The 13,591-nt window shown below is 40.1% G+C and overlaps 1 protein-coding gene across 2 annotated transcripts; it reads left to right on the top strand.

The window, feature by feature from the left end:
• The first annotated feature begins 1,324 nt into the window (after window positions 1-1,324).
• SRP19 (signal recognition particle 19) lies at window positions 1,325-7,773 on the top strand. Of its 2 annotated transcripts, XM_060143386.1 has the most exons (5): window positions 1,325-1,477; window positions 2,130-2,205; window positions 4,504-4,575; window positions 4,670-4,781; window positions 7,230-7,773. In XM_060143386.1, the coding sequence occupies exons 1-5, from the start codon at window positions 1,359-1,361 to the stop codon at window positions 7,361-7,363; spliced, it is 513 nt and encodes a 170-aa protein (XP_059999369.1). In that variant the 5' UTR covers window positions 1,325-1,358; the 3' UTR covers window positions 7,364-7,773. The 2 variants fall into 2 exon arrangements, with proteins under 2 accessions (XP_059999369.1, XP_059999370.1); XM_060143387.1 differs by lacking the exon at window positions 2,130-2,205 and having other exon boundaries at window positions 1,355-1,477.
• The last annotated feature ends 5,818 nt before the right edge of the window (window positions 7,774-13,591 follow it).

Here is a 13,591-nt window from a genome sequence, read left to right as displayed (position 1 = left end):
AACCAGATCTACCAAAACAGTGCTCTCCATCAGACACCAGCTGGAATCTTGGTGGTGCCTAAGTGGGGACCATATTGTCAGGAATTCTTGGTGTCCAGAAGTTGCACTCTATTCCTCTAGAAGTGGAAGCACACCTGTCCTCTACTTTGGTGTTTGGTATAACACTTCCCCGTAAGAGTACCAAAGCAGTACTGCTTGTGTTCAAATGCCTTAAAGGATTTGTAATGAAACAGGTTCACTAAAAGAAATTTTACTTACAGTCTACCCTCCTACACCAAGATATATCAATAGATATGAATCCAACAGAGGCTGGAGATGGAATGTAGACAAATCTTACTCATAAACACCACGTTGTGCTCTGGAATTCTCCCCGTGACAGTTATCCTAGGGCAAATTCTCAGACTTCTGTAGAAACTGGTTAGGTTTGGTCATTGCATGAAGCTGTTTTTACAGGAATCTTGTGCACTTTATAAAGAAGTAAGACATTTATATACATCAGCACCAAACTAATCCACCAAATTAAGACACTAGTACAAGGAAGATTGAGAGACAGGAACTGAGGGGATGGAGAAAAATCAGGGGCTTCCAGTCAGACCAGCTGGGTATTTATGCTCAGCCATCACTAGCGTTGAATGGCGAAAATTACCCAGCCTCGCGGAGACTCAAGCCTTTGGGCAGATTTTTGTTTTGTTTATTTTGTTTTTTCAGTTTTAGAAGAAAATACCTATTTTACCTTGTCCGGTTTTCTGAATAAACGGCCGCTACGAAAATAGGAATAAAGTTGTGTTTAAAGAATGGGATACTGCAACAGTGCTTTGCAATTAACCTAAGGTATGTAAAAATACAGTGAATTTTAGGGTAAAGGTTTTGAAAAGTGTATAGTCAAACTTCTAACATTATACAGCACACTGAAATACAGTGCCAAGTAATTTTGCTAGTTCCATTTTTGCCAAGTTGAAAGCGAGCTGCAGGGCCCAAGAGCGGTTAAAGATTAAACATAAAGGGTATTTTCTTGCCTACTCTAACAACTTGCTCGGAACTCACAGATCCCCCGCGGTGTGGAGCCCTACTCTAAGGACGAGAGAAGTTAGCAGCATCCAATCGCAATGTGAAATTGGCCAAGAAAGCGCGTGAACGCTTAAGCCAATTTTAGCGACAGGGCAAGCGCCCCAAAGGCTGGTTTTGGCGAGATCTTGAGAAGCGAAGGAATTACTAGCCTTCGTGGACCCTCTCGCGAGAGGTTTCGACGCCACGTCAGAAACTAGAGACCCTGACGCCGAGCGACAGGTGCTGGAACAAACCGACGGTGAAAAACGGCGGACGCAGAAGCGCTTCGGTGGGCAGGACTTCCGCCGGAAATGGGGTGGTCTGGGAGATCTCCGAGCGGAATTCAGGCTGGGTTTTTCTTGCAAGTTCGGCCTGGGGGCTGGGTGAAGATGGCTTGCGCCGCTGCGCGGTCCCCGGCCGACCAGGACGGGTGAGTTCGGAGAGAGGAAGGGGCTTGCGGCGAGCCCGCGGGTGTTGCGCAGACTTCCCCAGCCCTGAGGAAGGCTCGCCGTGGGAGCTCAGCCCCAGCGCCGGGCTCCGGGCCTGTCCTCCGGCGCCCGTTCCTCCCTGAGGCCTGCTGCGCCAGGGCTGTTCGCAGGTCCCTAGATCCCAACTTTACCTAGCTCAGTGTTTACCTGTGCGTGAGACAGAGGACTTTGGGTGCTACGTGGACATGACGTTAAGTAATCACAGTGTGAAAAATCTGTTCTTTCAGTTGTTGGTGCGTTCGGAAAGGCTCGTTTGAGTTCTTTCAAGCCTTTAATACCTCAGACTTGTAGTTTCTATATAAGAGAGCAGGCCCCGCCATCAAAAGCTTTTGACAGGCACCTGTATCTAACTGAACAGTTACGGCGTTGCTTCCTTCCTCCCTCCCTCCCTCCCTCTAGCAAGTGATTTTTTTTCCATCTAAGTTAAAGTTCGCTTTTTAAGTAGAGGGGAGGCAATTTAAAGAAAAAAAGTTAAGCACATAATAGTATAGGTGTACCGGCAATCCTGATGATGATGATGATGATGAAAGAAAGAATGAATGAACTTTTGGAAATATTTCTCGAGTGATACCAGCTGGGCTTTTCCTGTGGCAGGTTCATTTGTATCTATCCTGCTTATTTAAATAACAAGAAGACCATAGCGGAGGGGCGGCGAATCCCCATAAGTAAGGTAAGCGGGCTGATACGTCTGTCTTTGAGGGCCTGGGGAGGTTGTATTGTCAGGGCCACAAAGGCTTCTTTTACTTTACTGCATTGTTTGGGGCATGAGGAGAACGGCAGCCAACAATTGGGGTGCTTTCATTAATAATGGTGATGCAGGAGGGCACTGATTCATAACTGAAAGAATTTTTTAAGTGGTTCTTCATGAGCCTGTGTTTGAAAGAAGTTGGGGGTGGAGTGTTGTAGGGTTTGCACGTTTTTGTTTTTTTAAACTTAAGGTTATGACACTCTTTCCCTTAATAAAGGAAACCAAAATTCTGGCATTGTACAATATGATATACAGAATGCAGCTGTGTTTTTAAACAAGACTTGCAGAAAATTCACATATGTTGAGTTTTACAGTTTTATGTCCATTATCATCGTCATCGTCTTCTTTTTGAGAGGGGTAAAGTTACTTTAAAATTAATACTTCTTAAAAGTACGTGTTTATAGTTTTAAAAGAGATGATTTCTGCCTTGCGCTGTTTCAGTAGGAAAACCCGAGTTCTTAGTTGGCCTGGTGGCTTAAGTTTAGAAAGTGCCTAGTGCCAAGTGAAGGGGGTCTTTGTAGCTTTTCATTTTCAAAATTAATGTTATATTCTATTTTTTTAAGATTAATTTACATTTTGTAATCTGATGATGGCCTGAAGCAGTACGTTATTTTTGTGTTATTTAATATCTCTCATTCTACTGCTTAAATGTGTAGAGGAAAGTCTGCTTTGCTGCTACAGGGTAAAAGAGAAGACGCCAAAGCACTGATTCAGAATAATGCCTAACATCAAGCCACATTGACAGAGGCCTCTGGAAGCAAGATCTCAAGATAATTTGGAGAATGATTGAATTGTTTTTAGTTTTATTGATTTATAGCATACATACGGAAACATACGTAAATCTTACGTGTTTATTTTGATTAAATTTCATAAAATGAGTACGCATGGGTAACCAAGCACCCAGATTTTAAAAAGAACACGTTACCAGCACTCAGGAAGATTCCTTTATGTCCCTTCCCAGTCTCTGTTCCTTCCATATACACTCACTACAAAGGATGACCCCTGCCCTGACTTCCGATACCATAGATTACTGTTGCTTGTTTCTTATTTTATTTCAGTGGCATTACACACTATGTACTTTCATGTCTGTCTGATTTCAATGAACATGAAGCTTATGAGGTTTCAGCTTACAAGTGCTTATACCCTGCATTTGTGAGTGTAGTTTGTTGAATTTCATTGCTCTGTTGTAGGGTTTCCCGACAGCAGCACCACCAGCGTTTTGAGCCAGATGATTCATGGTTGCAGAGGCTGTGCTGTGCTGTGTGGGGTTTAGCGGCATCCTTGGCTTCTACCCATCAGAAGCCAGTGCCCTACCCCACCCTAGTTGTGATGATCAAAAATGTCTCCTAGCATTGCTGAATGTCAGGGGGCAAAATTACCTTGCTGAAAGCCACTGCTCTGTAGTACTGCATTGTGTGTATATACCACGGTCCAGCCTACTATTGATGGATAGTTGGGTTGTTTCTAGTTTGGGGCTATTAAAAATAGTGCTACTGTGAACATTCTTGAGATTGTCTATTTTGTATTTTTCCTCGATAACATACCTATAGCAGTGGAATTGCATGGCCATAAAAAATGCATATATTTAACTTTAGTAGATACTGCCAAACAGTTTTCTAAAGTGGTTGCATCTGTATTATGTAGACTTCTTGAAAAAAGCCCCTTGTGGCAAAGACAGCTCCTAGCATATATTTATTTAATAGACAGATGTGTCCATCAAAGTGTACCAATAATGACTACAGAATTCTGAGGGCTTCTGGAGGAGCCAGAAAGGGTACTTGGTGATCAGGACAAACACTGCTCCTCATTAAGCAATGGAATCTCCATTAGCCATACTAAGCTTTGTCTATGCTGAATATAAGGTTGTTATACCTTATAATTTGCTGAGTATGGACACTAAAGAGTAAATACAGACAGAAAGAAAGAAAGGAGGGAGGGAGGAAATGGTTGCATCTGTAATAGTTGTTTAACCGGTATTAACCCTGTGAAGTTTATGTTCTTTTGGAAGGGAGGTGGATACACAGATACACAAGTATGAATCAGTGTGAGTCCCAGGAATTTAAAAATTACAATCGAAACAACTGTACCTAAAAAAAAAAAAAAAGGAAACCTAGGATTTTGGTATGTGTTTTGATCAGATATTTGAAATGATTTATACAACAATGTAGCAATATCCACTTAAAGCTGAGCTATTTAGTGTTTTTGTTTTTAACTTTTCAGGCTGTTGAAAATCCTACAGCTACAGAGATTCAGGATGTATGCTCAGCAGTTGGACTTAATGTATTTCTTGAGGTATGATATGGTTCTTTGTTCACTATTTTCCATACTCATCTCATTGACATAATAACTTTCTTAAAGCCTGTTTTTATTTATTTCTTTATGTTAGAAAAATAAAATGTACTCTAGAGAATGGAATCGTGATCTTCAGTACAGGGGCAGGGTCCGGGTCCAGCTCAAACAGGAAGATGGCAGCCTCTGTCTTGTACAGTTCCCATCACGTAAGTTTTTTTTAATGAATGAATTAAGTTTGGGATAGGTTACTCCTCTACACTGTCAAAAATGTTCTAAAACTGACCTTTTGACAGGTCAAAAACGTAATTTGCATTCTATAGATTAATTTAGAAAAAGGGCTGCTGCTGATGCAGAGAGGTAAACAGTGCTTTTAACTTCTTTTAAGTTAAGGACCTTTGAGAATGTGATGAAACCTACTAATCATTTCTCCAAAAAAAACACATTGTTGCGTGAACATTTTATAATCCTCTGGAAGTCCCATCATTGTTCCCAGGTTAAGAATGTGAAATTATTAAATGGTCACACATTACTGCTATTTCAGATCCTAGAGACCCTTGAGGTCTGCTATTCATTTCTGTCAGTAAATTTAAAAAGCCATATTGAGGGCTTCCCTGGTGGCGCAGTGCTTAAGAATCCACCTGCCAATGCAGGGGACATGGGTTCAAGCCCTGGTCTGGGAAGATCCCACATGCCGTGGAGCAGCTAAGCCCATGCGCCACAACTACTGAGCCTGTGCTCTGGAGCCCGCGAGCTACAACTGCTGAGCCCACATCCCACAACTACTGAAGCCCGTGCGCCTAGAGCCCGCGCTCCGCAACAAGAGAAGCCACCGCAGTGAGAAGCCCATGCACTGCAACAAAGAGTAGACCTCGCTAACCGCAACTAGAGAAAGCCCATGCGCAGCAACTAAGACCCAACGCTGCCAAACAATATATAAATAAATAAATTTATTAAATAAAAAAATAAAAACCCATATTGAGGGAATTCCCTGGCGGTCCAGTGGTTAGGACTCTGTGCTCTCACTGCCAGGGGCCCAGGGTTCAATCCCCAGTCAGGGAACTAAGATCACACAAGCTGCACAGGGTGGCCAAAATAAATAAATAAATAATTTTAAAAATTAAAAATAAAAAGCCATATTGAGCGAAAAACGCAAGAGATATGCATAGTGTGGTGCCACTTAGGTATACATTTAAATACAAAATATTACTGTTTATTGATTGATGTATATGCAGTATTGTTTATTGACATATATATAAACACTTTTGAAATGGACTAGAAGAAAACACCAAGTCTTAAGGTAGTAGTTAACCTAATGGCGAGTAGGGAGTGAGGAGTGTGGTCAGGGGTGTGATGGTCAGAGTAGATTGTAGCATTAGCTCTAGTGTTTTATTTCTTAAAAAACAATGAGAACCAAACAAAACAAACTTCAGTATTCCAATATATTAACTCGGTGTATTGGGAAGATGAGTATTTATTTACATGTAATTCTTTACTTTTCTGAATTTTTTATTTGTAAAAAATATGTTCTAGGTTTTTTAAATGGAGCTGTTAATTTTTTTCTTGACACAGTAACCCCAAAGTGACAACTGAATTGTTTTTAATTGAATTAAAATAACTGGTTATTATTCTAACATAATTATTTGGTTATTAATATCTACCAAAACCTGTCAGGATTGGTAGATATTTCTAGAAACTTAAGGGTCTGACTCGGGAATGACAGGTGGTATATTCAGTGTATTTTTTCTTTTCTTTGGCATCTTCCTACACTACTTCTTACAAGTCAAAAGACCAAAAAAAACCAAAAACAAAAACCATCAACCTTTTGCTTTGACTAGTTAATAACATAGAAGTAAAAACTACAGTTGAAAAGATGTTGCTTCCTGTTTCCAGTAAGAAAACAGTAAGAAAGTAAAAAACAGAGCTGAGCGGCTGATGTGTTGAAAGCAGCCACTGGAGCTGGAGGAGGTGGTTGGTGCCCAGAGCAGGGGGCACGTGGGCATAAATCATTTGGGCGTGTGAGTGACATATTTTGTAGCTTAATGACATGGGCGTTTGCTGTAAGATTGAGAGGGCCTGTGCTTCCTAGCTTAAGTTACAATGATATCCTGACTCTGTTTTCAGCTTGTTATGTTTAGATATATTTTCCTTTGATCTTCAAGTCAATTCCTAGGACCAAGATCAAATTTTTTATTTCAAATAAAGTGTTCTAAATTTTTATTTTGTTCATTTAAATATTTCAGCATTGTTCTTAATACATTTTCTCCAGGAAAGGTCCCCACTTGAGAAAATCAGTGTCTTCATAGTCATTTGTTTTTTTCTTTTTCTTTTTTTTTTGGTACGCGGGCCTCTCACTGCTGTGGCCTCTCCCGTCGCGGAGCATAGGCTCCGGACACGCAGGCTCAGCGGCCATGGCTCACGGGCCCAGCCGCTCCGCAGCATGTGGAATCTTCCCGGACCGAGGCATGAACCCATGTCCCCTGCATCAGCAGGGGGACTCCCAACCACTGCGCCACCAGGGAAGCCCTGATTTTTTCTTTTTAAATTCTTATTTTCTTGATGTGGTGATGATTTCTTAAACTTCATGATTTTCAAGTTAACGACCTTTTATGTCTTATTTCTCAGATTATACACTAAGCCTAACTTCTTGTTCCTAGGTAAGTCAGTAATGTTGTATGCTGCAGAAATGATACCTAAACTGAAAACAAGGACACAAAAAACCGGAGGTGGTGACCAGAGTCTTCAGCAAGGAGAGGGAAGTAAAAAAGGGAAAGGAAAGAAGAAGAAGTGACCTGGTATGAGAATCAAGGATGTGGTACTACTGTAAGAGACATGAATGGAGGTTTCTCATTTGTATCTGAGAGAAACAGAAACTTTCTGTTTGCATCATTTAACTGAACTATGAACATTTGTGCCTCCCAGCTTCAGCATCAGAGTTGACAATGAAATAAATTTACATCAGAAATATGCATCCAGCTCTTAGGAAGTATAAAAGAAATTTTTTCTTTTTGCCTTTTAATGCAGTTTTTGTGAAAGAAAGAATCATTTTTTTTAAATGGACAGTGGACTCTACCATAAGTTACTTGAAATCCTATATCTGTTTGTCCTTTGTGTAAACATGTTTCAGATAAATGAGTTTAATAAGATTTGAAGTACACATTTTGTTCCTCTTTTAAGTTAATGAAATAAATTTCAAACTGACTTTTGTAGCTTTTGCTTACAAATTAGTTAATGCCAGCAGAGGCGATAAAGAGAATAAAATGGGGAGTGGAAGCGTAGTGTGAGCCTAAAACCAGAAGAAAGTGCTTAAATCCTTTTGGAGGTCTATGAACAGGCAGTCTGTAGATCATATTCTTTTTTTTCTTTTTACTTGGAGTATAGTTGCTTTACACTACTGTGTCAGTTTCTGCTGTACAGCAAAGTGAATCAGCCATACATATACATATATCCCCTCTTTTTTAGATTTCCTTCCCATTTAGGTCTCCACAGAGCACCAAGTAGAGTTCCCTGTGCTATACAGTAGGATCTCATTAGTTATCTGTTTTACACATAGTAGTGTATATATGTCAGTCCCAATCTCCCAGTTCATCCCACGCCCCCTTCCCTCGTGGTATCCCTGTGTTTGATCTCTATGTCTGTGTCTTTCTTTCTGCTTTGCATATAAGATCATCTGTACCATTTTTCTAGATTCCACATATATGCATTAATATATATTTGTTTTTCTCTTTCTGACTTTACTCTGTAGATCATATTCTTCTACTCAATTATTGTAATTGAATTCTTTAATCAATTACTAGTTTGTTGGCATGTGGAAAGTCCTGGAGTTTAAGCTTTAGATTTGCTTATTGTGTAGACTTAAGAATATTATTTTACTTGGAGTTCTAAAATTACCTATGCTTTAGCACCTTGACATAAACATTTTTTCAAGAAACTAAAGTGGATTGGTGATTCTAACTTTATTCCAAAGCACTGTTCTAAAAGTGGTGATTTTGTGTAAAATTTAAGAGACTCCTTATCCAGCCATATGTTTTTTGTCTACTGATCATCTCTTGGGGAACTGCCTTCCCTGACTCCATATGCTTCTGGAAGGGCAGTTAATTACAGGACTGCATCCTGACCACAGGATATGACCCAAGCCAGGCCAATGGATTATTTCTCACAAATATTAAATCTGGAGTAGAAACACAAGTACAAATGGTGATGGGAATTGTTTACAAATTTGAGCTATCCTGATTCCTGTCTTCCTGAGGCCTGGTATAGCTCTTCTGTGAATCTTATGAGCCCCTTTATGTCCTCCTTTAAATCCCCATTTCTTTAAGTTTTTATTGCTTGAGATCAAACAATTCCAAGTGATTACAGAATAAACGAAGCCAGACTTTCAGAACTTTAAAAGGGGTTACACATCCAGGCTGTATGAGATGATCCATTGGTATGCAGGAAGAAGTATTAGAATTGTTACTTAGGTTTTTTTCTCTCTGATGACTTCTGTTATTAATATGTTTTATAGTGAACATAATAGTACAGCAGTTTATATATCAGACTTACAAATAAATACAGGGTTGCAAAACATGATTCAGAGAAGCCCTCTTTGGGGAAGTGTATCACTTAGGAATGTGTTTGGCTGTGTAACAGAAAACGATGAGGGACTTAAGCAGGAATTAAATTTTTTCAAATAACGTGAAACCCAAAGGTTATTATAGGTGTTGGTTCGGTTGCTCAGTGATGCCCTCATACCTTTCTACTCCGCTATCCATGGCATGTTTCTAACATCCTTACAGTTGTTGCAAGCTTGTAAAAGGGATGATACCAGACCTGACATTGTATCAGAGGTCCACATCTGTCCCCCGTTAAAAGGAAAGCCAGAGATTTCTCAAAATCCCTCCTGGCCAACTTCCACTTAAGTTTCATTGTCAAGAACTCTGGCACAAAGTGAAATACAGCCTTTCAGTCCTGATAGTAGAGGCAGCCAAGGAAGTGAGTAGTTGAGAGTGGATACTGGGGCGGTCAACTTAAAAGATTTGTTACAGAAAGATCACTAGAATCTAAAATTCTTTTACTTATGGGACAATAGGATTGTCAGAAAAGGTTTCACAACTATTGCTGTAACATATTGCTGTTTCTTCATCTTGCTGCAATCAGTGAATAATTAACTTTGCTTCTTTCCCAGTCAAGTGAAAAATAGACTCTTTGCTAATGAGCAAAATTGAGCATTTATTCATATGTTGAAATGTCATTTGTATTTATTTCAGTGAATTATGTTCACATCCTTTGCCCTTTTTTTTAAGGACTTTATTGTTATCAATATTGTACATAATTTAAAGAGCCAGCCAGTTTTAATAGTTTCGATTTTAGGCATTAACTTCCATCTGTAGAGGAGGATGATTTCGTTTTCCTTCCTTTACCCGCAACACATGCATGCACCTTTCCCATCTTCCCTCCTACCACTGTATTTTATAATTTTAATCACTATTCAGAGTTTACATTATTATCCTATACTCCATTCATAGCTGAACCATGTAGTACCTTTGCTGTTCAAAATTACAGTCAGGGATCCAGCAGCACTGGGCTCCCCTGGGAGTTTGTGAAAAATGCAGAATCTCTGGCCCAAGCCCAGAATTTGAATGCATTTAGGAAGATCCCCAGCTGATCTCCAGAAACACTCTTGAGTATGCTGTGGTTATTTTTTATTTCTTTGGGGCTAATTTTTTTCTTTTATTTGCTCAGTTTTCTGAATATTTTTCACTAACTCAGCCATAAACTATCAGTTGTCAAAACAACCTTACAAATAGTTTGTTCACATCAGATAGTTTATTTTTTTTGTTTTTTTTAATTTATTTTTATTTTTGGCTGCATTGGGTCTTCATTGCTGTGTGCGGGCTTTCTCTAGTTGCTGTGAGCAGGGGATACTCTTCGTTGCGGTAAGCAGGCTTCTCATTGCAGTGGCTTCTCTTGTTGTGGATCATGGGCTCTAGGTGCACGGGCTCAGTAGTTGTGGCACGCAGGCTCAGCAGTTGTGGCTCATGGGCTCTAGAGCGCAGGCTCAGTAGTTGTGGCGCATGGGCTTAGCTGCTCCGTGGCATGTGGGATCTTCCCAGACCAGGGCTCGAACCCGTGTCCCCTGCATTGGCAGGCGGATTCTTAACCACTGCACCACCAGGGAAGCCCAAGTAGTTCATTAATTTCATCTTTTTAAAGAAGTCTCTTCTGGAGCCTTTCACCTGGCTCTAATCTCTACTAGTTACCCTTTCCACCCAGTGCACAGCTTCACTCAGGTCTCTCTTCACCATCATTCAGAGTATGACTCGCTTCACTACTTTGCTGTTTTTGGATATCCTGTATTTCTGCATGTTATGTATTCTTTCTTGAGTTACTTCTTTGTTTTGTGTAGCCCATCTTCAGGATCTTCCTGGGAAAAATGTAAGGGAGGTAAATGTTCTTAGACCTTGCATATCTGAAAGTGTCATCATTCTACCCTCACACTGTTTGGCTGGGTATAGAACTAGAATTGGAAATCATTTCATTTCAGAAGTCTAAGGGCATTGCTTCATGGTCTTCTGTTGTAGCCATTCTAGTTCATGATCTGTCGTGACTCACGTTTTTCTTACTGAAACTCAGATCTCAGTATTGTTAAATATCACTTTTGCTTTGTGTGGGTCTCCTTTTGTCTATTGTACTGGGTACCTAATGGGCCCTTTCAATATGGAGACTTGTGTTCAGTTCTGGGAGATTTTCTTGAAAATTTCATTGATTTTTCTCCCCTTTCTGATCTTGGAATTGCTTTTTTAAAAAAATTAGACCAACAGCTTTATTGAAAGATGAGAACAGAGCCCCTCTTCCCCCGGGGCCCTGGTGGCATCAGCCTCAGGCTCTGAGCATCTAGGCATCCTATAGCCGGAGAGCTGATCTTGGAATTCCTTATTTAAATATTGGACCTGCTGGGCAAGTCCTAAAATTTTCTTATCTTTTTTTATTTCCATTTCTTTGTCTTTATGTTCTAGTTCCTAGAATTTCTCAGCTTTATCTTCCAACCCTTCTATTGAACTTTTCATTTTTCTTGTTATTTTCAACTTCTGTAAGCTCTTTTGTCACCTAAATGTTTCCTTTTTCTAGCATTCTATTCTTATTTCATGGATGTAATTCTTTCTTAGAGGGTATGGTTTATATCCTTTTACTTCCAAGTCACTTTTTTTTAAATTGTTTTTATTTAGATTCCTGTCATGCTTAAGTGGCTTTCCTTAATTTTTTTTTAAGAGTGAAAGACCAAAAAAGTTGATTGGAAGTTCTGAGCATATAAGAAGGGCTTGCAGACTGTGAGTTTCACTAAAGGGATATCTGGCTGAGACATTTTGGGGGAAACTTCCAAGATCAGAGGTGTTTTCTCTTAGGCTGATGTGCTTCCCCAGAGAGAAGTCTAAGAAGCTTCCAGGAGGATAAAGATCTGGGAGCCTAGTGGGAGAAGGCAGGGTGGGGCTAATGGGTTTCAGCATTTAGTCGCTCAATCCTGTTTTTAATACAACTTCCCTCCCTTAACTCTGCCTGTGTCCCCTACTCGAAAGATCCTCTTACTATCTCCAGAGGATAAACCTCCAGTCTTTACTTGGATATGAATAGTTCTTCCCTAAACCCTTTTTTTTTTTTTTTTTTTTTAGTTTCCTCCCAACATTAAGATGCTCTTTACAGTTGTTTTGACATTGAGGGTAACTATAATGAAATTTCTGTACCCAAAGAGAGACTAGGTGGGGTAGGCAGAATGGGCCGCTCTCCCTACCACTGGCTGCCCCCGCGGAAAAAAAACAAAAACAATAAAAACAAAACCACCTGTGAGTATGTTACTTTACATGACAAAAGGCTTTGCATATGAGATTAAGGATCTTGAGCTGCAGAGAGTAGCCTGGATTATCCAGGTGAGCCCAATGTAAATCACAAAGGTGCTTATAAAAGGGAAGCAGAGGTCAGAGTACCAAGTAGCCACAAACCGAGGAATGCAGGCAGCATGTAGAAGCTGAAAGCAGCAAGGACATGGATTCTCCCCTACAGTCTCCAGATGAAATGCAGCCCTGCCAACCTCTTGGATGTCTAACCTTCAGAACTGTAAGCTAATACATCTGTGTTGTTTTAAGCCACTGAATTTGTTGTAATATGTTACAGCAACAATAGGAAACTAACACACCAGGTGAACTCATGAGCTAAGACAAACTCTCCAGACCTTGGGATTCTCGACCTTATTAGTAGTCTCTACCAGTAGTTCTTGTTGGCGAAAAATTTAATCAGTTGATCTAAGAAGGAATGGGAAAATTTTATTCAAGCCAAATTTGAGGATTGAGCATCCTCAAACCCGGGAAGAGCATCTCAGAAAGCTCTGAGAATTGTTCTGCCCATTAGAAGTCAAGACACAGTTTATATATGGTTTTTTTTAAGACAGGGCTGTATGTTAAATGATGTGTTTGTACTTGACAGTTTTCATAATCCAGATCTAAGCGCCATCGTGGTGGGTTATGTGAACCTTTATAAGCTCAGGAAGGCCTGTTATCTTTCAAGGAGTTGTCTTGTTGATGCTAGGAGAATGTTGCTATTTATGGTTGAGTAGGTATTCCTGCTAATGGGGGAGCTTTGGTCAATGCATAATGTGGGTACACAGTGCACACTGGGGGGAGAGGGGAGACCAAAGGACAGAGAAGAATTTTTATGTTTAAATTTTTCTTGTCTTGCCATAAATACGAATCTTATTTCACATTCTCAACCCTGGCTGCATGTTTGAATCACCTGAAGAGTTTTAAAATACTGGCACCTGGGTGTATAGTAGGTTAATGTTAGAATTTCTGGCAGTGGAGGCAGATACCAGTATTTTTTGAAAGCTGCTCAGATGATTGTAATGCACAGCCCAGGCCTGAAAACCTCTGTATACTAAGTGTAAAGAGAGCATTAATCTAACCCAGTGGTTTTGTGTCAAATTGTGATTCCTGGATCATTAGCATCACCTCGGATCTTGTTGGAAATGCAGATTTTTCAGCCCTGCCAC

Source organism: Lagenorhynchus albirostris, chromosome 3 (genome assembly GCF_949774975.1).
Source record: "Lagenorhynchus albirostris chromosome 3, mLagAlb1.1, whole genome shotgun sequence".
Classification (NCBI taxonomy): domain Eukaryota; kingdom Metazoa; phylum Chordata; class Mammalia; order Artiodactyla; family Delphinidae; genus Lagenorhynchus; species Lagenorhynchus albirostris.
This window is presented reverse-complemented; position numbering and strand designations above follow the sequence as displayed.

Coding starts and splice junctions, on each gene's coding strand:
- SRP19 (XM_060143386.1), top strand. CDS start 1,359: ATGGGGTGGTCTGGGAGATCTCCGAGCGGAATTCAGGCTGGGTTTTTC. Junction 4,576..4,669: donor GACTTAATGTATTTCTTGAG/GTATGATATGGT, acceptor TCTTTATGTTAG/AAAAATAAAATGTACTCTAG. Junction 4,782..7,229: donor TCTTGTACAGTTCCCATCAC/GTAAGTTTTTTT, acceptor TCTTGTTCCTAG/GTAAGTCAGTAATGTTGTAT.